The sequence below is a fragment of the Pezoporus flaviventris genome, unplaced genomic scaffold (genome assembly GCF_033815535.1).
Source record: "Pezoporus flaviventris isolate CSIRO_AGI_PZ_B2104156 unplaced genomic scaffold, CSIRO_AGI_Pfla_v1 ptg000023l, whole genome shotgun sequence".
Lineage (NCBI taxonomy): Eukaryota > Metazoa > Chordata > Aves > Psittaciformes > Psittacidae > Pezoporus > Pezoporus flaviventris.
The window spans coordinates 11,006,670-11,028,864 of NW_026892571.1; the positions used below are offsets into that span (position 1 = coordinate 11,006,670).

General features: G+C 62.0%; 4 protein-coding genes and 1 pseudogene across 5 annotated transcripts; 1 reads left to right on the forward strand and 4 right to left on the reverse strand.

Moving 5' to 3' along the window:
* Positions 1-452: 452 nt before the first annotated feature.
* Positions 453-1,778, forward strand: NHP2 (NHP2 ribonucleoprotein). Its single transcript, XM_061457229.1, has 4 exons — positions 453-618; positions 699-768; positions 840-945; positions 1,523-1,778. The coding sequence occupies exons 1-4, from the start codon at positions 468-470 to the stop codon at positions 1,646-1,648; spliced, it is 453 nt and encodes a 150-aa protein (XP_061313213.1). The 5' UTR covers positions 453-467; the 3' UTR covers positions 1,649-1,778.
* A 380-nt stretch (positions 1,779-2,158) lies between these two features.
* On the reverse strand, positions 2,159-7,289 carry N4BP3 (NEDD4 binding protein 3). 2 transcript variants are annotated; one of them, XM_061456696.1, is made up of 5 exons: positions 7,121-7,289; positions 5,048-5,491; positions 4,267-4,821; positions 3,803-4,060; positions 2,159-3,608 (listed from the first exon to the last, which is right to left on the reverse strand). In XM_061456696.1, the coding sequence occupies exons 2-5, from the start codon at positions 5,459-5,461 to the stop codon at positions 3,036-3,038; spliced, it is 1,800 nt and encodes a 599-aa protein (XP_061312680.1). In that variant the 5' UTR covers positions 5,462-5,491; positions 7,121-7,289; the 3' UTR covers positions 2,159-3,035. The 2 variants fall into 2 exon arrangements, with proteins under 2 accessions (XP_061312680.1, XP_061312681.1); XM_061456697.1 differs by lacking the exon at positions 7,121-7,289 and adding an exon at positions 6,858-7,082.
* Positions 7,290-11,685: 4,396 nt separating this feature from the next.
* B4GALT7 (beta-1,4-galactosyltransferase 7) lies at positions 11,686-14,429 on the reverse strand. The gene is made up of 6 exons (XM_061456733.1): positions 14,300-14,429; positions 13,857-14,180; positions 12,996-13,221; positions 12,641-12,724; positions 12,361-12,465; positions 11,686-12,173 (listed from the first exon to the last, which is right to left on the reverse strand). Exons 1-6 carry the CDS (start codon positions 14,344-14,346, stop codon positions 12,018-12,020), a joined length of 942 nt encoding a protein of 313 aa, XP_061312717.1. The 5' UTR covers positions 14,347-14,429; the 3' UTR covers positions 11,686-12,017.
* A 259-nt stretch (positions 14,430-14,688) lies between these two features.
* Positions 14,689-18,309, reverse strand: LMAN2 (lectin, mannose binding 2). Its single transcript, XM_061456699.1, has 8 exons — positions 18,132-18,309; positions 17,934-18,052; positions 17,703-17,820; positions 17,362-17,441; positions 16,100-16,261; positions 15,779-15,893; positions 15,335-15,454; positions 14,689-15,191 (listed from the first exon to the last, which is right to left on the reverse strand). The coding sequence occupies exons 1-8, from the start codon at positions 18,271-18,273 to the stop codon at positions 15,031-15,033; spliced, it is 1,017 nt and encodes a 338-aa protein (XP_061312683.1). The 5' UTR covers positions 18,274-18,309; the 3' UTR covers positions 14,689-15,030.
* Positions 18,310-19,541: 1,232 nt separating this feature from the next.
* Positions 19,542-22,159, reverse strand: LOC133271260 (ADP-ribosylation factor-like protein 3; annotated as a pseudogene).
* Between the last annotated feature and the right edge of the window lie 36 nt (positions 22,160-22,195).

Here is a 22,195-nt window from a genome sequence, read left to right on the forward strand (position 1 = left end):
GAAGGGGCATGGAAGGGGCCTCCTTTCTCCCCTGGTAAAAGCAGCAGCGCAGCCCTGCAGTGGAAAACAGATTCCCTGGGATGACAAAAAGGAGGGGGAAAATCCTCTTTTGTGAGGAGCTGGGATGCGGCAGGCGCAGCCCTCTGCAGTGCGCACCCAGGGCGCTGCGGGACGGCTCCGTAACGCTGCCTTTCCCTGAGGGGCTGGGGCTGGGCGCTGCGGCCCCGCGCACCGGAGCCCGGTAAAGGCCCGTGTTGAAAAAGCATCTCCGACAGCGGGGCCGGGAGAGCGGGGGAAGCCCGGCGAGGCGGCCGCGGGGGTGGGAAGGGGCCGCTCGCCATTGGCTGGCGCGGTGGGCGGGCAGTGCCTGAGGGGCTGCCGATTGGCTGGCGGAGAGGTGTGGAGCTGTCACTCCCGGCTGCCGTGCCGTGCGTGCTCCGGAAGCGGAAGCTCTCGGCGGCGCGGCAATGGCGCGGGAGAAGGAAGCGGAGGGGGCGACGGAGGCCGAGGGGACGCCCGAGCTCTCGTACCGGGAGCAGCTCGACTTCCTGAACCCCATCGCGCGGCCGCTCGCCTCCCGCAAGCTGACACGCAAGCTCTACAAGTGTATCAGGAAAGGTCTGGCCGGCACCGGGGCATGGCGGCGGTGGGCCTGGGCCGTGGCGGCGCAGCCCCCTCACGGTGTGATTCTCTTGCAGCGGCCAAGCACAAGCAAATCCGTCGCGGTGTGAAGGAGGTCCAGAAGTTCATCAACAAGGGGGAGAAGGGGTAAGCGCTGTCCCGACTCCGCTGCCCCAGCCTCTGCCCGGCGCGGTGGTTGACACGGGCTTTCCCTGCAGGATCACGGTGCTGGCCGGCGACACGCAGCCTATCGATGTGTACTGCCACATTCCCATCATGTGCGAGGACAGGAGCCTCCCCTATGCATACGTCCCCTCCAAGTCGGTAAGGGTCTGGGGCTGTGCAGCCTGGATGAGCCTTCCTGGAGAGGCACAGATTGGTGCCTGCGTAATGCACCTGGTCCTGCACCAGGGGATGGGAGTGTTCCAACGTGGGACCACAGAGCTGTTTGCCATGATTGTGTCCCTGCAGCTGCGAGGGACAGGAGCTCTGGGAGCTGTTTTCCCCTTTAGTTATGAGCTGGTACCTGCCTGCTCCCAGGAACAGGCACTGGCCCAGTGGCGTGATGGACATTCCTGGGAAGGGGTAGTGGAACATGCTTCCCCCATAGGCTGGAGCCTTTAGGATGTTGTCCCCAGTGCAGGCAGCTCCACAGTCCCTGGCTCCCATGCTGGAGAAGGAGCGTGGAGTGTGCAGGAGGTCCAGCGTCGTGCCACATTCTGGGATGCAGGAGATGAGCTGGGAAAACGGTTCTTGAACCCAGCAGGAGTCCAGAGGGGCTGGCAGACTTCTTCCTTGCATTGGACCAGGGTGTGAAGTGTGTCTGCCAAAGGCTGGGCCTCACCTTGGGGGGGCATCCTGGTGCCCTTCAGCCCCCCCACAACCTCTCTCTGTCCCGCAGGACCTGGGGGCCGCAGCTGGCTCAAAGCGCCCGACTTGCGTGATCATGATCAAGCCACATGAGGAGTACCAGGAGACCTATGATGAATGCCTGGAGGAGGTGGAGTCTCTTCCCCTCCCACTGTGAAGAGCCGGGGTGGGTTGTGCAGCTCCGACCCCCCCCTCTTTTCTTGGGGATGCGGCTGCGGGCGTTGGCCGGGGGCGGGGGAAGGGGTGAGTGTTTTGGGGTTGAATAAAGACTATTTGTGGGGTTTGTAGGATGCGGTCCCAGTATTCTGTTCCGGGGCGGGGGGAGCATACGGCTGGGGGCCGCCGAGCCGCAAGGGGGCGTCCGGTTGAGGCATGAGGTGCAGCCCATTACGCGGCGGGAGGGGGAGGAGGTCTGGCTGGGTTAAACCATCCCGGTGGAAGGGGGCGAAGCCTGTCTGCCGGGCCTAGCCGGTCGCGCAGGCCCCGGCCCGGCTGTGACTCAGCCCCGGTTGACGCCCCGACTGGTACCGCCGGCCCCGGGCCGCCGCCTCCACCCCGTGGCGGCTGCCTGGAAGCCCCAGGGGGAGGCGGCCCCGCTGACCCTCCCCAGGCACTGCAGGCCCCGGGTCGGTTCCTATCCCCGCACCCGAGGAAAGCAAGGGCAGGACAGAATGGAATCGGGTTTATTGCAGGAAAGGCCGAGGAGAGCTGGCCCGGCTGGCCCATGGCTCCGCGGTTACAGGCTCAGAGCAGGGCTCCTTCCAGCTCCCCAGCAGCTACTCTGGGAGGCGGGATTTAGGGGTTCCCCAGCTCGGGGAGCATCCCTGCCCACATGCCCCCCCGACCATCTCCCAGCTCCTGGTGTGGCAGGGCACCAGGTTCCCATCTTTTCCTCACACAAGGCACTCACCCCTCTCAGCTCAAGGGATTCCTGCAGGGAAGTTGCACTAACCACCCTCCACTGCAGAGTACCCCAGTACCGGTGACATGGAAAGTACTAGCTGAGCACCAGCACTTTCAGGCTTCTCTCCTTTGCTTTCCCAATGGCACCAACACAGCCCAGTGCAGGAACAGGGCACTGCCAGCACCAGGACCCTGCTGACAGGGCAACTGCTGAGCAGCAGCTGGAACCCTCACAGCGAGGCAGTGGGGCTGGAGACACAGCTTGAGCCTCTCATTAGCAAGATATTAAGTTAGGGGTTGTAGGGAACAGGGGGCACAGAGCAGGAGGGACAGGGAATGTCTCACAGGGCGCTTGGTTTCTGCCCCTATGGCAGAAGGAAGCACAGGGCAAACGCTCCTGGAGTCAGAGCACGGGGCACATGCAAGACCCCCACCCTGGCATAGGTGACCCCCCCCCCCCCATCTCCAGAGACACCCCCCAGAAGGGCCTGAAGCACTGCAAGAAGGAAAACCTCCCTTGTCACAAACAGTCCTTCACCCCAGGGCAGCGCTGGGCGGCCAGTCCTTGTGCAGACCCTGAGATCGTCCCGTTGCAGCAGCACAAGACCTTCCCCCATCACAGTCCCACCAGCATCCCACCACTAGATCTTCGAGGACTCCACACGCTCGATCCACGGCGAGTCGGTCCCGAGATCCCTGGGCTCCGACCGCAGCTGCCGCAGCTCCCGCTCCAGCGCCTGGCTCCGGTGGTACATCTCCATGTAGCTGGCCTGGAGTTCCCGCTGGTACCGCAGCACCTTCTCCTTCTCCTCCTGCCAGGTTTTCCTCTCCAGCTCAAAGTTCACAGCCTGCAGCTGGCCCTGGCGCCGCTCCCGCAGCAGCTCTGCCCACAGCCATTCCACCTGACGCTCCAGGGGCTCCGTCGTGTCGCTGTGAAGGCCCCGGCACTTGGAGTCATCAGTTTCACAGCCAGGGAAGTCCTGGCACGACGGCATGGGATCATCACCCAGCGGCAGCGCGGCGCTGGGCTCTGGGGCACTCTGGAAGGAGTCTGCCAGTTGTGCCAGCTGGGAGTCCCTGGCCTGGACCTCCGCCTTGGCCTCCCGCAGCTGTGTCTTCAGGCTGAAGATCTCACCCAGCTTCTGAGCCATCTCCTCCTGGGTGTCCCGGAGCTGCTGCTTCAGCAGGGAGATCTCTGCTGCCTTCTGGCACACCTGCAGGGCACAGGTGAGCAGTGAGGAAGGGCTGGGGGAGCAGGACCCTGGGTTGTCACCACAGCATCCCTGGGAGACCACAAGCACCACACCTGGCTTGTCCCTGTTCCATGGCCATGAATGACACCAGAACATGGAACCACTGTTCCCTTCCAACCCCACAACCAGGAGGGTGCAACAGGAAGGGGACTCACCTCCCATTTGGTCTCCTCCAGCTTGGGGCTGACGCGCTCTCCCTGTGGCTGCCGGAGCTTGGACTCCTCACACTGGCAGTGCTGCATGCTCAGCTCCTCCTGCAGCCGCTTCTTCTCCTGCTGTGCCTTGTAGAGCTGCAGCTGCAGCGCCCGCTGCCCGCGCTGCGCCTGCTGCGTTACCTGCTGCAGCCGCGCCATGTACATCTGCTTCAGATCCTCCAGTTCGTCCAGCCACAGCCGCTGCTTGTCCTCAAACGCCTGTCAACACAGGTTGATGCTTGTGAGGATCCATAGTCTGCCCTGTGCAGGGCAGCCCCAGAAGGTCCCATGATGTTGGGTCCTCCCGTGCTCAGATATTCCATCACCCACCATGGCAGGACACCAGCTCCTTCAACTCACCTTCCACCCAGACACTGGTGTCCTTAACCCCCACCCAGGGTACCCAGCACAGCCCCACAGCTCACCTGCGTGAAGGGGTCTTCGGTCTCGCTAAGGCTCCTCTTGAGCTGCCGCAGCTCTCCTCCTGTCTCCTGCAGCCGGTCCTCCAGTTGCTTCACCGCATCCTCCAGTGAGTAGGTGAACTCGTAGGGCGGTGGGGGCTCGCCGGGGCTCTGTAGCCGGCTCAGCGTGGCCATGCTTTTGCAGGACAAGGGCACCTTCTCAGAGACCATGGGGTCCCTGGGGCTCCGAGAAACCCTGTCCAAGGAGCCCCCGATGTGGTTTATATGGCCCATGGAGGCGCTGAACTGGCTCTGGGCAGGCTTGAGGCGGGAGCCGTAGGAAGGGAAGCTCTGGATGGAGTTGTGGCTGGAGTCGGAGGCCTCATCCAGGCTGATGGCATGGAGCAGGTGGGTCCGGAGTGGGCCGTGCTGTGAGGCTGCTGTGCTGCTCTGAGACAGCAGTGTGTGCAGGCTCCCATTGCTCTTGGACAGCTTCTGCCCCTTGGAAGAGGACAGGCCCTGCATGGAGACCAGCCCTTTGCCAGCCACCGCTTTGAAGGCTGAGGGCCTGATACGGCACTGAAAAACAAGAGCAAGGTCAGGATGAGCCCATCAGCGCCCAGCACCACCCAACAGCACACACAGGCACCCGGAGCCAGGGAGACTCTGCTTGCTCCCAGCCCCATATCCCTGGACATCCTCAAATCCCCACGTCCCATCCAGGGCACAGACCATTCTGCTGCAGCCCCATCCTCCCACAGAACAAGACTTATTTCGGGGCCCAGCATGGCACCCACAGCCTCACCTTGTCGAATCGGCCCCTCTCAGGCAGGGAGCTCTTGGAGAAGTCAGCCCCACGGTGGTGCTCTCGGGAGCAGCGCTCAGGGGACCGGTTCTCACGGTCACTCTCATAGTCTCGCTTATAGCAGGCACTCGACGTCTGGTGCTTCCGCTCCGACCGCGTCTCCTTCTTGGCCCCATGCAGGTAGCCAAAGAGCTCCCGTTGGCTCGGCCCCTTCCGCAACAAGCCATCAGGCTGCCGAAGCCCCCGTGAGCCCCCCATTGGGGCCCGCAGCTCCAGTGGGGACAGATCCTGCTTCTCCACCAGGCTGCCCACGCTTCCCATGCTGCCAACAACGCCGACGGGCTCCGAGGAGAGGTAGGTGCAGAGGATGCGGGTGTCGGGCTCACAGGTCACAGGACCCTGTGCTGCTGCCATGGAGAATTAGAGAAAAGCCCAGTACCAGCACTGCCGAAGGAGAGACAAAGTCAGCAATGCCGGGAGCCCGGGACTTCAAACCCCCTGGTACCGCCTTTCCCAACTGGCACCCAGGGCCAACCCAGTGCTGGGAGGGTCCTGCCAGGCCCTGGGGGAGCCAGGTGAGGAGGGTGCTGGGGTTCCCCCCGATGCCCCCCCATGTTGGAGCACTTCCCTCCCACACCCAGCCCCACCTCCCGCCTGCGGACGGGGCCGCCACCAGAACAGGCACCTGCCGCCCAGGCGAGTTTGGGAGCCGGCAGCACTCGCCCGGGCCTGGCGCCAGCCCCAGCCCCGCAGCACCGCGACACCCCACGGGGACCTCAACGCCCGGTCACTCCCCGGAGACCTCCCCACAATGACCCTGGGGCCAAGACCCAGCCTGGCCTCCCCAGCGCGTGCAGGGACACACAGATCTCCCGCTCCACAGGGACACTTCCCGCACAGCACAGGCTCCCACACCACACAGGGCGAGCTCTCAAGCCCTCCCCATGGCCCCCTCCATCCCCAGGCACTCCCACCCCAACACCGGGCGGTGACGAGACAGCCTCAGCCCAGCAGCTGCGTGCGTGCTGGGGACCCCATGGCCGGACACGGTGGGAGGGCGGCGGGAAGGGGCAGGAAGCAGACGGGACAATGCAGCTTCCTGCGCAGGTGGCCGGGGGAGGAAGGATGCATGGATGACTTCGGCCTTGGCTCCCCCCCTCTGAGGGGGACAATGGCCCTCGCAGCCCTTTATGGGCAGCCCCGGTGGAGGGGACGCAGTGAGTGTGGAAGGGGCGAGGCAGAGCCCCTCCACCCCGTGGCTCCCAGGCTCGCCGAGGGCTCGAAGGCCGGGTTACACCCAGGAAGCTGCCCTGGTTCTCAGCACCACACGCGGGTAAACAAACACCCCGCTTTTAATTGCTGCCACGCACAAACCTGTCTGACAGCTCCCGGCCTGCGCTGTCACCTCCCTCTGCGAGCCCAGCACCTGCTCCGGGCATCAGCACCCCATGAAGGGCAGCAGGGATGGACCTTCTGGGAGGATCGGGGCGCCCCGCGGAGCACGGGGATGGGGGACATGGATGTCCCCATGGGGGGGAAGCTCACAGCATCCAGCCCTTGGCACGGGCCGAGCCCCGCAGCAGCTCCTCCCGGCACAGGCGGCCGAGGAAGTAGGTCAGGTTGTGGGAGGTCTGGGAAACGCCGGGGGAGCCCGAAGGTGTCCTGCCTGCGGCGGGAAGGGCATCACCCCCCAGGCGGCAAAACACCGGTCCGGCCAGCCCGGCTCCTTTCAGGGGTGCCAGATGAGATCTGGTCCCAACCCCAGCCCTGCCCCCGTCCAGCCCTGCCCGTGCAGGAGCCGGCCACAAACCTTCTCCCATGGCCTCCGGCTGGGAACCGGGGGGGCTGCGGGGTTCCCGCGCCCGCCTCGCCGCAGCCCCCCCTGCACCTCCCCGCAGCCTCCACCGAGCACGGCCGGAATTTCCGGCACGGAGAAGGCGGAGGGGGAGGTCGGAACCCGGGGCCGGGCCCGGCCGAGCGCGCTGCAGTCCGGGACAAAGCCCCGCACGGCGGAGGGCACCGGAGCGCACCGGGGTTCCCCGGGTGGGGGGGGCACACCGGGCCCGCACTCACCATGCCGGCGGCGCTGCGATCCCGCTCGGCTCCTCTCGCCGCTCCTTCCCTCGCCGTGTTTGAACGCGCCCCTCGGCCGCGGCCGCGCGGGCAGCGGGCGGAGCCGGCACCGGCAAATCGCGGCACGGAGGCGGGCGGCGGCGGCGGTGCGGGAAGGGGCGGGAGGAGGAAGAGGAGGAAAGGGGACGGCCCGGCCGTGCCCACCGGCGGGGCGGGTCAGGGCGGTGTCCGGGGCGGGCTGGCTGCGTGCAGCGCCGAGCACCCACTGAGGTGAGCCCCCTGCAAACTCCCTCGGTTACAGCCCCGGGACCGGCAGCAGCGGCTCCAGCCGATCGCCGGTGCCCATCACCGTGGCGGGGGGGCTGGTAGGAGCAGGCCGTTTCTCCCTCCCCTGGGCCACCAGGGTAGGGGAGAAGAGTTTTGCCCAGCCTCGATGGTTTCACCACGCCCTTGCGGGAGGCAGACGGGTCCTGTGGGGCACTGTTTGCATCCTCCCTTTGTAGGACAGCCCCTTGTGCTCCCAACACAGCACCCGGGGGAGGGCAGGATTCACCAGAGGTGCCTGCGCTGCACAGCTCCATCCACGGGCCGTGGCATGCCATGAAGGCATGGAATAACCTCTGGGGAGCTGCCACCTGCCCCAGCGCCTGGCCTGGTGCCGATGAGACACGACACGCTTCATCCCTCTAAATCAGCCCTGCCGCATCATGGCCGGGAGCCGGTTTTGTCACTCAGCACCCCTGCACCGTGCCAGGCACAGGGAGCAGGGGATCCCGGCACAGGGCAGAGCTGGTCACTGGGCATTCAGCCTCCTGGAGGAGCGGGACACCTGCAGCAGCCCCACACGGTGCCCATCTCTCCCTGGGCAAGGATTGCCCCGCTCTGTCCCCAGTTTGGGTACAGGACCCATGTATCCTGCATGCACCAGAGCCCCAACACTGCCAGCTCCCCCACCACACACCAGAGTCCTTTCTGTGCTGCCAGTGCTCACCCACACACACACACTGTGCCCGGGCCCTGCTCACATGCTCACATTATCCTTGGTGCAGTGCCAAGGCATGCACCCGGTCCCTGCATCCCACCCTCCCTGTTCCCCACAGCCCATTTTCACTGCCCAGCCGTACACTGGAGCGGCAGCTTGTGGCTTCTGAATTGGGGACCCATTGCAATGGTGGCATTTCCCATCCTCCAGAGCTCAGCTATGAATGGGGCACCCCTAGCAGCCCGCAGGAACAGGGTCATGCTGCAGAGGCATGTAACAGCATCCCACCGGGGCCTTGGACCAGGCAGGCTGCAGTGATGCCAGGCTGACTTCAGCGGGTGCTGGTCACAGCCGCACCCCTCCCTCCCTCCTGTCTGCGCCGTTTCCTGTCTCCACTGTGGACCACATTCCACCTGCATGTCTCCCAGCGTTGGCAGCTCCCACAGCGCCCCAAGGCTCGTCCCTGCCTGGGACATTCTGACAGCCAGGGATGCTGAGATCCTCCTGCCCCCCATTGGCTTTTCTCTAGCCCCCATCTCCCTGCTCCCTTCAGTCCCCAGTCCCTTTACATCACGATACTACAGCAAGTGCATGTGGCAGCCAGCAAACAGCTCTGGGAACCACTCGGTTCAAGCAACCTGGCAATAAAAGCCAACCAAATGCAGTAGCTCCCCTGCAGCCTCACTGATGGCAATTTGGGCCACAGAAGGGGGTCGCAAAGGGGCAGCAGGCCTGGGACTCTGCAGGATCTCTCTGCCCCCTGAGTACCCTGACCCCCACCTCGGGGTTGCTGAGAGTATGGGAGCACCAGGAGGCCTCCAGCTCAGCGCCGTGGGGCTCCAGGGATAGCAGGCAGGGTGCTATCCACTTGCAGAAAGGCGATGGGGAAAAACTTCATCCCCTCCCGCTGGGCCATTGCTAATACCGAAGTGCGTGGGGGGGTGAAACAGAGCCGAGCGACCTCGGAGTCACATTCAGAGCTATAAAAGGAAGCCGGGTCTCCAGCACGGTGCCTCTTCCACAAAAGCAAGCAGAGGATGAGGGGGCTGCTAGCAGAGCTGAGAAATAGCTGCCAGGCAGCGGGAGAGAAGCCTTTAGCGCTGAGCGAAGTGCGAGGGGCACATATGCTCTCTGTTTCTGCACATCGACGTCTTCATGAAACCTGCCTGAAACTGTGTCATCTATTTTGAATGGTGCAGATAAATACTTTGATCTGCCTCCGCCAGCCCTGGCTGCGGTTCAGGCACCGGTAAGTGCCTGCAATACAGGTGGTCAATTCCAAAACCTGCGCATTGGAGACACTGGACCAGCATCTCCTTCCAACCTCACTGAAGGACATGATGGATCCTGGGAACACCTCTGGAGCCACGCACTGTGTCCAAGCCCATCTGCAATCTTCATGCCAGATAGCACTGCGCCTCTGGGGCTGCCAGGCTGCAGAGGCTGTTGTTGGGAGCTCTTTGGTAGCGCGTCCCCAGCATGTCCTCACCCTGGGGCAAGGACATCCCCTGAGGCTGGGTCTGCCTGGGCCTTGGATGATGCAAAGCAGCATGGCCTGATCCTTATCACCGTGCACCCTTTCATCAGGAGGCATTTCCTCTCACACCCCAGTCCACAGGGCTCTGGAATCCTCACCCAGCTCCAGAGCAGCATGGAGAGCAGACAGCACCACATCTCTCCAGACGCTCCTCTCTCATCCTGCTGCCCCTACACAGTACACAAACCCCACACTTGGTTCTGATGCTTGTGCCTCCCTTATCCCAGTGCTCCTCACCGGAGGTGCCATGTCCCTGGGGCCGCTCATCTTCCTGGGATGGCAACAACTTCTGTCTGGGGACATCTGCAGGCACCCGGCAAAGCAACTGCTCCAGGAAGTGCCAGGCAGGGGACCAGGATGAAAGGGGCCAGGAAATGCGGAGGGCCTGGTGCCAGCACTGGAGACGGGGCTGAACGGAGTGGTACCGGCTGCTCGGCTGGGTCTGCCCAGCTTGAGGAGGCAGCAGAACCCCACACGCATGCCAAGACCTCAAAGCCAGCGCATGGCACCATCTGTGAGCCAGCCCAGCACCCTCCACTGCTGAGCAGCACAGCACCATCTCACCCAGCAGGCGGCCAGGCCAGGCTGGTGACAGAGAGGAGTCCAGCGCTGGCAGGGGCCTCCTTTGAGAGCTGGTGGGCATTTCGGCCACCCTCAGCAGGTCAGGGTGAGCAGAAGCATCCTAGAGGTCACAGCGCCTGTTTGGTCCCAGCATGAGTGGATATGGACCACGTGCTCCTCCACGGCTCCTACTGCTGCCTGGGACTCGAGAGCTGGCTCCTGAGCAGGGCATGTGGGCCCCTACATCCGTCCCTCCCAATTCTTCACATCCCACTTCCCAGCAAAAGGTGCTGGCGTGGCTGATTTCTACCAAACTCAAGTAACTGCCAGTACCCAGTGCCCTTCCTCACCCATTGGCACCTTCCCAGCTTTCCCACTGCCTGGGTCCAGCACTGCAGCTTGTTCCCAGCAGCCACAAGAGGACACTCGCCTCCTCCTCTTCTTCACTTCCTCCTCATGTCTCCTGCCCCAGGGCACTCTCCCAGCACACAGCATCAGTGCTTCTGCCACCTCCCACGGCTGCTCTTGCTCTGGCAGCAGCAGGTCAGAGACCCAGGGTTTGCAGGGCGCATCTGCCCAGCCACCTCCTGCCCACCAGCACCCCAAGGCTGACCCAGGCACCTTCCCCAACCCACTCACTGGCCCAGACAAGCCACATCCACAGTGAGGTGCTTGAGCCCACAGCAGAGCCCTTGCAAGCCCTGCCAGCAGTGGGGGACCAGCATTTGATATCCTCAGCAAGTGAATACCCCTGAACCCTGCTGGTAGAGGCAGCCCAGGCCCTTGTCCTGCCACAACATGGGAGAAACCAGCCTGGCAGCAAGAGAAAGTGGGTGAGATCTGCAGCCTGGGCCCCACACAGCCTTGCGTCTCTCTCAACCCAAACCCCTGTTTTCCCACCTCTGAGGGAGCATTCCAGCTCCTGCCTCATCCAGGGAAGCTCTTGCTCCCCTTGACTCAGGCAGGTTAGGGGCAACTGTCCCAATTCCTGCCCTGCGCCCACACCATCACCCCAGCTCCACCAGCACTGCGGTGAGCCTGGCAGCCAGCCCTTCCCAGGGTACCTCATACAGGGCCAGAGCAGATCCAATTTCCCACAGCACTTACGGGGGGACATCAGGCTCTCCAATGCTCCCAAAAAGGCTGAGGTAGCACATGCCACAGAAGGCAGGCAAGGAAGGGAATAGCTCGGCCAGAGCTCTCCTGCTCACTCCTCTTAAGTCCTGGGCTACCTAAACTGCTGACATCCAGCAGAGCTGCGCATGCTGGGGCTCAGGGCATGGCACAACCGCTTCCTGCAATGAAGTGACCGCAGCACAGCCCTGGGGGTACCTGGCAGCTGAAACACAGGCACCACCTCACTTGAAGCCCATTTTGGACTGTGTTGGACTCCAAACCAGAGCAGCTCACCTGTCCAGCCGGAGTATAGCTGGGTCCACGCCAGAAATGGGTGCACTGAAGCCAGTAAGCTGAAGGGAGCAGGAAAAAGGAGCAGCACGGCACAGCCCAGGGCACTCAAAACACACAGGTGCCCTAATAGTTCTTTATTGTCCTCTGAGCTGGGTGGCAGCTCAGCCATGTCCAGAGCAGGAAAACAGCATCCTGCATCTCCCCTGGGAGACAGCACCAGTGTCTGCAGCAATGCCACCGAGTCCCGCTCTTAGCCTCTTCTGTCAGACCCAGCAAAGCCCGGTTCTTGGCCTTTTCTGTTCCTCTGCATCTCACCGCCACGATCAGCCACTGCAAAGATCCTGCTTTGTCCAAGCAGCTGGGCAGCAGCCCTGACATGTTGGCTCAAGCACAGAGACACAACTGGCTCAGCCAAATGTGCACCAAGGGGTCTCGTTTGTGTCACAGTCCAACAAGACATTAAGGACGGTGCAAGGGGCTCCTGCCACACTCAGAGCTGTCCGTGACTCGATCCGGTACCTCACATTGTTCAGTCCTCCCTTCCGATCCACCTTAAACTGTTCCTGAGGAAGACAGAGACTATTCAGCCCATGCTGGCTTCCAGCAGAGGGGGAAGTACCCAGAGCCTGGGCAGGGAGCACAGAGCTGGCAGGAGAGAACACGAGCAAGGAGAGCTCAGAGCACACGCTGATGATCACAGCCTGCATCTCCTGTGGTTCCCCTCAAGCAGACAAGGGTCTCACATCTCACCTGCTTCTGTGCAGCGATACGCTTCTGGTCTCTCTTCCTCCAGGCTGGGTCATGCAGGTGCTGGAAAGTCTCATATCCAGTTGTGATTCCAGAGGGACGGCGAACCTGGAAGAGAGCAGAGCTTCTGTAAAGCTGCTAGAAAACTTGCTGCGCCTGCTACTGGAGTGGGAAGCACTGAAGGGCTGCTTCCCCGGGTCCCTACCTGGGCAGCTACAGCTAGGGACCCAAAGGGGAGACAAGAAGGGCAATTTCAACCTAGGAGGCCCAGAGCACCACTCACCTGGAGACCAGCTCCTTTGATACGTCGATAAAACTCATCATCCTCCCGTCCCCAGCCCCAGAAGCGGTTGGACATGCCATTGCACTGGAATGAGAAGGGTACCATACTAGCTGAGGTCCTGTCCAGCACAACTCCACACACCACAGTGGAGCAGACACCAGCATCCCAAGCTCTGAGCACCAGTGCAGCCTCCCAACCCTTGTCCGTAAGCAGCTCACACTGCAGATTCTGACCCCAAACATGTTGACTCCTTTCCCCCATCCCAACTGTAGATCACACAATGTATGCCCGTCCACCACGACAGTGTCATAGCTTTTGCCCCAGACTGGCCATGATGTCCCACCTGTGCACTCACCATCTCGTAGTGCTGCTTGGTGAGCAGCAGGATACCACCCACATAGGTCTGATAGTGATAGAGCGGGTGCAGCTCCGGGGATGCCACGTGGAAGGGTCCTGCCTCTGGGAAGCTGTAGTCCAGCTGCTCATTGAGGGGCAGGAGATCAACATCATGCATCGCAATGTAGTCAGTGTCGTTGCCACTCTCCAGGAAGCCCACATTGATCAGGGATGCTCTGTTAAACCTGCCACAGACAGAGACTCTCAGCACCATGCACAGCTGCCACCATCCCTTCACATCCCTCTCCTGTATTCCTCAATGCTAAATGTCCAACTGGTCCCCAAACAGGACACACACACACAGTGTTCCCTGCCTCCGCAGCACTGGGTGCCTCACCTGCCTGTCCTGAAGCTTACGCTGAGCCTCACGGTGACACGCAGAGGTCTGACCACTGCAGACCCCAAGGAGCTATAGTAAGCTCCATTCTGCCCAAAGCCAGCTGGGGAGCTCCACAGCACCCACTGGAGCTGCAGGCAGGTACCAAATGGCGAGCAGGGGCTAAGCGACAGTGTTCCCAAGCACCCCATGGCGTTTCTGTTCATTTCAGCATCCCCAGATGTTTACTGCTATAGACCGGTGACACTAGGGAACAAGCTGATATGTCTGGGGTAGATAATTCTCTTCTTGCTCAGGAAGAGAGAAGCAAAACACCAGCTCATTCTTCTGTAAGCCCTAGCATGAGCACATCTGGGGAGAGCATCTCTCCCCAGGTCCTACTCTTCACACTGCCAGAGGCAAGTGCAGTGCTCATGGTGGGACTGGGTTTGGAAGGGGGTTCCCCTCACTCCCTTCGCTCGCTGTGGCAAGGGGACACGTTACCTGAAATGATCCACCTGGTTGAGGATGAAGATGTGATGCCGGATCCTCTTGGTGCTCAGGAAGCGGTGCATGTAGGGCACAAAGGTCAGCAGCTCCTCGAAGCGCTCCCGGAAGGGGACGAGCAGCGCCAGGCGATGGGGACCCCACGACGGTTCATCCTCCACCGGCGGGAGCGGGGCCTGGGGCGGGCAGGGCTGCAGGGGAGCCCCCCAGCTCTGCCCGCCGCCGGGGGCCGGCCCCTCGCCCGAGCAGCTGAGCTGGAGCCAGAGCAGGGAGGCGAAGCCCAGGAGCAGCGCCAGGCAGAACAACGGGAACACGGAGAACCTGCCGGGCGGCAGCGGGGCCTGGCTCACAACGCGAGCGGATGTCAGCGCCCGCCGGGACCCCCCGAGCCGCCGCGATCCCCCCCCCCCCCATCACCCCTGAGGACCCCCCCCGCTCACCCGCCACCGCGCAGGCGGAGCGCGGCCCTGCGGCGGGCCGGGCCCATGGCGCTCGCCCGGCCCCGGCGCCGCCGCGGGACACGCTGGCTGCGCCCGCCGCTCCCAGCCGGAAACGGGGCCCGGCTCCGACGTTCCGCCCCGCTCCCTTCCGCCCGGCGCCGGCGGGGACACGCAGCCGCCCCCTCCGGTGGGCACCGCACCGCAACCCTCAAGGATACCCCCCCCCCCTTCCTCCGTGTCACCCCCGGAGCCTGCGGGGAACACACACACCCCCCCCGGGTCATCCCCACACCAAGCTGGAACCACCCCCAATGGACGCCCCCCAGGCTTTCATCCCCACTGCAGCAAAGCCCCCTCTTTCCCACCCCATACAAAGCCAGAGCCGCAGCTGGTGTCACTCCTTTAATGCCCCTCTCGCAGCCCCCTCCCACAGCCCTCACATTCACACCCAGCACGGCAGGTCCCATCCAGGAGATCTCATCGGGCAGGAGGAGGGCTGGAAAAACGGGGAGCGACATCCAGGCTCCCGCAGAACAGCCCCAGGGTCCCAGCGGGCATCGTCCCCCTCGGTCCAACCCAGCTACTGCCAAGTGCCAGGCAGGGGTTACAGCCAAACAGACAGATAAAAAATACTTCTGATGTATCTCAGAAACAGCTTCTAGAAACCACAGATTTACAGCTCCTCATAGAAAAAGATGGGTCTGGGTGCAGGTCACAGCCCAGCTCTGCTGCTAGTAGAAACGCTTATTCCGCTCCTGGCGTTTCTGGAAGACCACAGCTCCCACCACAGCGCAGATGATGATGCCCAGCAGCGCACAGAGCAGGAGCAGGAACACCTTCCAGCCTGTCAGAGGCCCGCTTCGGAAGTTCCCCGTTGGGTCATCCACGTTGTCTGCAAGGAGAAGAACAGCTACAGAGACCAACCCGACCTTGGCTCCTGTGGAGTCTTGCACAGTGTCAGAGCTCTGATGCCTTCAAGAGTCCAGCCCCGATGTGCTCCAGTGAAGGTTTCCGAATCCCAATCACCCCACTTACCTTTGGGTGATTTAAGGAGGCTGACACTAGGCTCTATCTTGGTCCAGTCAACGGTCTCATCTTCTATGGGGTGCTCCACCATGAGCTGGAATAGCTTCATGGAGATAATGTCATGATTGTCTAGAAAACAACCACCAGCACCAAACACTGTCAGGAGCTCTGAGAGACATCCACACACTCAGAACACCCCTAGCACCATGCTCCACAAGGTCCAGGCCTCCTTCCTTCTCAAGCCCCCCTCACACCCCAGGTGTCAAACTGCAGTTTGAGACGGTCCTTGGCTCAAAACACCTCCCTTCCCAGGCCACAGGTCCCTACCCAGAAGGTCTTCAAAAGAGCCTGGTGAACAATTTGAGGAAACAAAGCTATCAAAGCCATACAATGCACCCACAGCGCTACCAGCCAGGCTCCAAACGTGTTCCTGCGAGCAAAGCCCCCTCTCACCAGACAAATCTCCAGTGCCAGCAGAAGCACCAAAGAAGTAGCCGGTTGGCAGCTGCACCCCTGCAATGTCAATGCAGTTCTTCCATTCGTTCTTGTCTTCCACATCAGTCATCACCTGCAAGACCAGGCGAGCGTCACACCAGGAGTGGGTGCCACCATCCAGCACGCCTGCAGCTCTTTTGGAGCTGGACATGCAGGAGAGGCAGGCGGTTGAGCCTGGAAAACCATCTCCAGGTCACCTACCGACACAGCAACACCCGCCCCTCAGCACTGCCCGGCTACCACGCCTGAGACACCATGAAGGCATCCACCACATCTCACCGTCAGGCGACCGCGGGAGTACCGGATGGCCAGGAAGGTGTCGTGATTCTGGTTCCGCAGGTCAGCAGTGCACCCCGCCAGCTCCGTCCAGCGCCCGTCCTTGCTGTGGTCGTACGTCAGGGAGCCATTGTTCACCATGGCAGATATGTAGGGGAACACACGCTGCAGGGAGGAGAGCGCCACTGCCCTCAGCCTGCACAAGCCTTGGGGCTGCAGACCAAGAGCCACCTTCCCCTGCCTGGTCAGAAACCTCAGTGAGAGCAGGATCTCAGCAAGGCACAGCAGCAGAGCCCCAGCTTCACTGCACAGTCAGGTGCAGAGGGCAGGACAATGAAATCAAGGCTCCTTTTCTACATAAAGCTGCTTCTAAACTGAGTGGGAGCATGTTCTGGCTAGAGCAGAGCAGCCACTTCTGACCTTCTGTATCAAGACCCTGCAGAAGCCCACACCATGCCACATGTCCAGGGCAATGAGACAACCCCAAACCTGCACAGTAAGCACCAGCCTGGGTAAGAAGAACAGAGCACAGGACCCAGAATGGGCAGAAATCTCACAAAAGCAGCATAACAATGCTCAGGGCTTTGTAGCCAGCAGATGACACACACCAAGAAAGGTCAGCTGGAGGCAAGAATTGACCTCCCAGCAAGCATCAAGATAACAGGTACATGGGTCATTTCCAGGTGCTTTGTGGCTTAACTGTCATGGTCTCAGTGCAACAAATTTCACTAGCAGAATTATGTTTTCTGACTACTGTAATGGGATCCACAAACACAGACCAGGGCAGAAGAAAAGGACCACCAGCCCCATGGGACTGATCTGTATTTGGGCCATGGAGAATCTGGAGCAAAAAGCCTGGCCAGGAGTTTGTCTTTTAGATACCCAGGTTGCCAATGGAGAATAAAGCAAGAACAACATGGAATAAGTAACCAAAGCACAGAGAAGTTCAGGAAATTACAGTCAGGATTAATATACTCTTGGGCTGATTCCTCTAACTTACTTAGTAGCTGGTGCATAGTTCATACCAGCCCTGTGCCATGCTCTCATGAGGAGGAGGAAGGGCTTTGGAAACATCTGTGTAGTCAAAACCAGCAGAAGATGGAGCAAGGACCTTCTTATCTCCATGTATAAACTCTTCCTTTTTCCAGCTCCCATGATAAGAGCAGCCCAATCATATAAGGAGAGCCTCTTTCTTGCTCTGGCCAGGAAGCACTTGGAGCATGAAGCCGCTGAGGAAACAGCCTCCTTGGCACTGACTGACTCACCTCAGTTGCTTCATCATTGGGATACGTATCAAGGAAAATAGCCAGTCCGTGAAAGTTGTCCTTGCTGCCAAAGACAGGACCTAGAACAGAGCAGAACATTGGAAACAAAAGGCTCCCAGAGAGTTTATACTCAGACACTTGTACTGAAAAGAGCTGCATTAGCTGTTTATTGCCAGGCTGATGACCAAGGGTCTGAAGATGCAGAACACACCATCCAATCTCGTGAGACCAGGCAGAGGGGAGCTCAAACACCCTCCCTGGTGGGAAACCCTCTGGGACAGGGTACACGTGAAAGCTGACCTGGCTTCATCCCGGTGGGCAGCCCCGACTGTACACCGTACCTGGCACCAGGCGCTCCTGCGTGTACCACAGCGCCAGGCCATCCCCGTGCAGGTTCTTCTTGCCGGCTCCATGGATCTTGAAGTGGACGTGGAGCTCCCAGTCCTTGAGGAAGCAGGGCTGCGCGGAGAGACCACCCAGCAGCCTCAGAGCCGGAACAGGAGAGGCGCTGGGGCCTCCCCGGGCCCCCGCGGTCTCCCCTCACCGCCCGAGGGCTCCCCCCGGGCTCTCACCACACGGTTCCAGATGGAGCCCTCCCGGCTGCGCTCGTCGGGCGTCAGACGGACGTACTGGCTGGTGACCATGGTGCTGCCCTGGAAGTCCCACAGCGGCATCGCGGCGGAGCCCGCGCCTGCAAAGGGGAGGAGAGAGCGTGGCTCAGCCCGGGCCGCCGCGGGGCGTCCGTCCCGTCCGCGCGGCCCCGCGCTCACCCTGATACGGCTTCATCAGCGAGTGCTCCCGCTTCAGGTGCTCGCTGTTGCCATCCGTGAGCTCGGCGGGAGCCGGGCGCGGCCCGACCACTGCCAGCAGCAGCGCCGCGGCCGCTAGCAGCGCGCCCGCACCGGCCGCCATGCTCCGCTTCCGCCTTCGGGCGCACCGCCTCCGACTGCGCCCCGCCCCCGGCCCCGCCCAGGAGCGGCGGTCCCATCCGCCAATCAGAAGCCCCTACACCACCGCGTTCCCGCCTCCGCGGGCAAACGTCACTGCTGCCCACCTATGGCAGGGAAGGGGGCGTGGCCGGGAGCGCTCTGCTCCCACCGCCCCGCAGGCCGGGAGGGGCGCCGAGCGCGCGGTGTGCTGGGAGTTGTAGTCCGGCTCCCTCCTCGTGCCCTTCACGTGTAGCCGGCGGGGCACGTGACCCTCTCCGGCAGCCTGTCGCCATGGCAACGGCATGCAAGATGGCGTTGGCGACGGGGGTCGGGCTTCGGCCCGGGGCCCCGCAGTCCTCACCGGCCGCCGAGCAGTGGGGCCGGGGCAGCGCTGTCCCGGCACCGCGGAAAAGAGCGGCCGAGGCGGTGTGGAGGTCACAGAAAGGTTTATTGAGGGCCGCGGGGCCGCCTGCCTGCAGCAGAAGCTGCCACTCGGCTGTGGTTTGTCTCCCACCCATGCACAGAGGTGTGGGGCTCTGGCGGCAGGAGCTGCACTTTCCAGCCCTCGGGAGGAGCATGTTCAGCTGGGTGCAGAAGGCCCATCTCGGGTGCGTTGAGGACCATGGAATTCCCAGGGCTCCCTGCAGAGCAGCCCCCGCAGCTGCAGCTAAGCTGTGAGCAGGCAATGTGACCCCTCCATTGGGGACTGCCCAGCCAAGTCCCATCTGTGTCCTTGTGCCAGCTCCTGTGCACATGTGGGAGCTCCTCTGGCCAGTGAAAGGAGCTGAACTCGGCCTTCCCGAGCCAACTGCCATGGCTGGGGCAGCACCACTCACATCCTATGGGAACAGAGTGGAATACACACTATTCAGTTGGCTGTAGGTGCCATATCAGAGGATGTAGCTGGTGCCATCGTGGGGTGCCCAGTGTGCTCTGTGCAGTGTGTGTGCCGTAGCAGCCTCTGCAGAGGGTGCCAGCAGTGTGGATGGACATGTCCTGAGCAGGTTCTTGTTCTGGAGGTGGGCAAGTCCTTGATGCAGTGGGGCATGTGCTTCCCTGCAACAGCACAAGGGCTGCAGGAGGGTCGGGGGTTATGAGCTGGGGGAAGCAGAGAGAGGGGAAGCTGAATGATCAGTGAAAGTCTGGGTGGGAAGCACCCCTGAGCATGGCGGTCTGAGGCTCAGGGCCCTGCTGAGCCTCTGGGGGAGTCTAAGAATGAGGGGGGTTGGCTGTGGCTTAGGGACCTGCAGCTCAGTCCCTTCTGGCACTTGCAGCTCTCACTTCTTCCTATTCATGATCTGGCTGGAAATCCAGTTCATCCCATCCTGGAGGGAAGAGAGATATGTGAGCAAAGCCCCGAGAGCATGGCAGGTCCTTCGGTTCTCTCCCAGCTCTGCAGAGCCTGCAGGCCCCCAGCTCTACCTGCACTCCTTCCCCAGACAAGGCTGAGCAGGCCTGGATCTGCCATTCCCGGTCCCGGTAGGTGTGGAGGCTCAGCCCTTCTGCGATTTCAGCTGCGGGTGCAGCAGTCACTAGGTCCTGCTTGTTGGCGAACACCAGCAGCGGGACCCCTGTGAGGGCCTCCTCCTCAGTGAGCTCTGCCAACTCCTGCCAAGATAGAGCCATCTCCCAGGGCTGCTGCCCTCCTCCATAGAGCTGCTGGGCTGCTTGCCTGAGCTGCCCAGGGTGGGCTGCCCCCACAGTGCCACACTCCCCTCTCTCTGGTGCTCTTATTGCAGCCAAAGAAGCAGTGAGGTCTGGACATCCCAAGGGAGAGGAAGCTCCATCTGCCCTGCAGAGATCCCGGAGCCGCATGCAGTACTGCCTGAGGTCTGAAGCACTACCAGCACCCAGAGCCTTGGGCAAAGGGCAGCTACAGGAGCTGCTCTCAGCCCTGTGCTGTCTGGCACACCCACGCCGCCGTCTGGTGCTGGTACAGCCAAGGCTGGCACTTGGAGTCTCACCTTCCCCTCTTCAGCTTCATTCCCAGGGTTTGTAACTCTGCATCTGCTACTTCTAAATCTTCACTTGGTCAAATGGCTCACCTGGTGCTGGGGAGGTGGGAGCAGGGCTGGGGACTGAGGGGCAGAGTCACCCCCATGCTGGGTACCCCTTGGGCATCATGCCTGGATCAGGGGGAGCTGCTGGTCATGGATGTGCCATAGAGTGGGCTGGCTCTGCATGCTGAGACTGATCACGAGCCCTTCCCACACAGCTCTCAGGACAGCTTGGCCCCCACAGCAGTGCGGAGACATGGCACAGAGCAGCCTCACTCCCACTCCAGTCCTCAAAGAGCTGGTGCCAGAAGAGCCTGAGCCCCAGGACCCCCCCAGTTTCCCCCCCAGCAGACTCCTCATACCTGTCCTGTCTCCTCAAAACGCTTCTGGTCTGCACTGTCAATGACATAAATCTGCCATGGGGACAAACGGGACAGTCAGTGGCTGTAAGGGCCCCATGCAGAGGGCATGGCTCTCCATGTGCGGGGCTGGGGGGGCTGCAGGCGGCCACCCCACTCACCAGCAGGTCTGTGCTGCCCAGATACTTCCTCCAGTATGGGCGGATGGAGCGCTGCCCCCCGATATCCCAGACATTTAGCTTGAGGCCATGCGAATGGACGCTCTTTATGTTGAAGCCCTGCACAGGAACAGGAACAAACTCTGGCATCTGGCAGGGGAGGGCAGGGCCTGCCACCCTCCTGCTGGCCCCCAGCAGCACCTACCTGGGTGGGTGTGATGGTGCTGACCTCTTCAGACGCCAGGCGTTTCAGCAGCGTGGTCTTCCCCGCGTTGTCCAACCCCAGCAGGACAATGCGGACCTCCTGCTCTGGGGATCCTTTCAGCCTCTGGATGACGGAGAGCAGCCCCTGGGGGCGTGGGGTGCTGGGTGAGTCCTGCAGGGTGCCAGGTCACTGCATAGCACCCTCATTTCAGAGGGGGAAGCTGGGCATGCTGTTCACCGTGGTACTCTATGTCTATGGCCTGAGTGAGCACCAGGGCTTTGCTCCCATGTTGTCCCAGGTTGGGGTGACCCCATGGCAGATCCACCCAACCCTGGTCCCCCCATGGTGGCTGTCCCTGGCTCTGAGAGCCCTGTTGGCTCCTGTGCGAGCTGTGGACACTGCCCATCGTAAAGCCCCAGTCCTGCTCTGTCAGCCTGCCCAGCACTGACACTGGGAGCTGATGCCCTGGCGCAGTTGGGATGTCACCGGGCCCCGCTTACCTTCTGCACATCACCCATGGTCCAGGAGTCACTGCAGCACGCAGCACGCCTGGGGACCTGCCAGGGGCTCATCCCCAGGGCCCGCCGGAGGCTGTGAGGCTGGCACACTGCCCATCCCAGGGGAGGAAGAGGATTATGGGCTCCAGAATTAGCTGCTGTCTCTCCATTTACCCACAGCATTAAATAATGCCCTCAGCAAATCCCCCAGCCAGCTGTCGCCCCGCCATCCCCTACCCCCAGAATAAAGCAGGTCCTGCAGGCTGGGGCACTGGGGCACAGGGTATCTCTCCCCCAATGGGACCAGCTGGTGGCTTGGGGATGGCAGCATGGCAGGAGGATGTGGTACCAGACACCACGGGCAGAGCATGGTGATGGGATCCTGGTGCATGGGGCTGACACAGCCTCCTGTGTGAGGAGTGATGCCTCAGCACACCATCCCCTCACACCAACACCCATGAGCTGCCCCCATGGAGGGCAGCAAGAGGTAACACTGAGGCTGGAGCTGCTCAAGGCCACGTCAGCCCCTGCCACAGGTCCCCGCTGCCATCCAAGGGAAACCACCAGGCCCTGGAGCAGGGCAAGGGCTGGGCTGTTGGGAACCGGAGGTCAGGGATGGCACAGGAATGGGCTCCAAAGGGGCACAGGCACCTTGCCCAAGTGGGGTTAAAGGCTCTTCTGTTCACCAT

What these genes read in the sequence shown, in the direction of transcription:
- N4BP3 (XM_061456696.1), bottom strand. Translation starts at nt 5,461, where the DNA reads ATGGCAGCAGCACAGGGTCCTGTGACCTGTGAGCCCGACACCCGCATC. An exon ending in AGAGGGGCCGATTCGACAAG is followed by an intron (nt 4,822 to 5,047) that starts GTGAGGCTGTGG and finishes CTTGTTTTTCAG; the next exon opens with TGCCGTATCAGGCCCTCAGC. An exon ending in TGGAGGAGACCAAATGGGAG is followed by an intron (nt 3,609 to 3,802) that starts GTGAGTCCCCTT and finishes TGTGCCCTGCAG; the next exon opens with GTGTGCCAGAAGGCAGCAGA.
- NHP2 (XM_061457229.1), top strand. Translation starts at nt 468, where the DNA reads ATGGCGCGGGAGAAGGAAGCGGAGGGGGCGACGGAGGCCGAGGGGACG. An exon ending in CTACAAGTGTATCAGGAAAG is followed by an intron (nt 619 to 698) that starts GTCTGGCCGGCA and finishes ATTCTCTTGCAG; the next exon opens with CGGCCAAGCACAAGCAAATC. An exon ending in CATACGTCCCCTCCAAGTCG is followed by an intron (nt 946 to 1,522) that starts GTAAGGGTCTGG and finishes TCTGTCCCGCAG; the next exon opens with GACCTGGGGGCCGCAGCTGG.
- B4GALT7 (XM_061456733.1), bottom strand. Translation starts at nt 14,346, where the DNA reads ATGGGCCCGGCCCGCCGCAGGGCCGCGCTCCGCCTGCGCGGTGGCGG. An exon ending in AACCAGGTGGATCATTTCAG is followed by an intron (nt 13,222 to 13,856) that starts GTAACGTGTCCC and finishes TGTCTGTGGCAG; the next exon opens with GTTTAACAGAGCATCCCTGA. An exon ending in GTATCGCTGCACAGAAGCAG is followed by an intron (nt 12,174 to 12,360) that starts GTGAGATGTGAG and finishes TGTCTTCCTCAG; the next exon opens with GAACAGTTTAAGGTGGATCG.
- LMAN2 (XM_061456699.1), bottom strand. Translation starts at nt 18,273, where the DNA reads ATGGCGGCCGGTGCGGGCGCGCTGCTAGCGGCCGCGGCGCTGCTGCTG. An exon ending in GCAGGAGCGCCTGGTGCCAG is followed by an intron (nt 17,442 to 17,702) that starts GTACGGTGTACA and finishes GCTCTGTTCTAG; the next exon opens with GTCCTGTCTTTGGCAGCAAG. An exon ending in CCTCCTTAAATCACCCAAAG is followed by an intron (nt 15,192 to 15,334) that starts GTAAGTGGGGTG and finishes TTCTCCTTGCAG; the next exon opens with ACAACGTGGATGACCCAACG.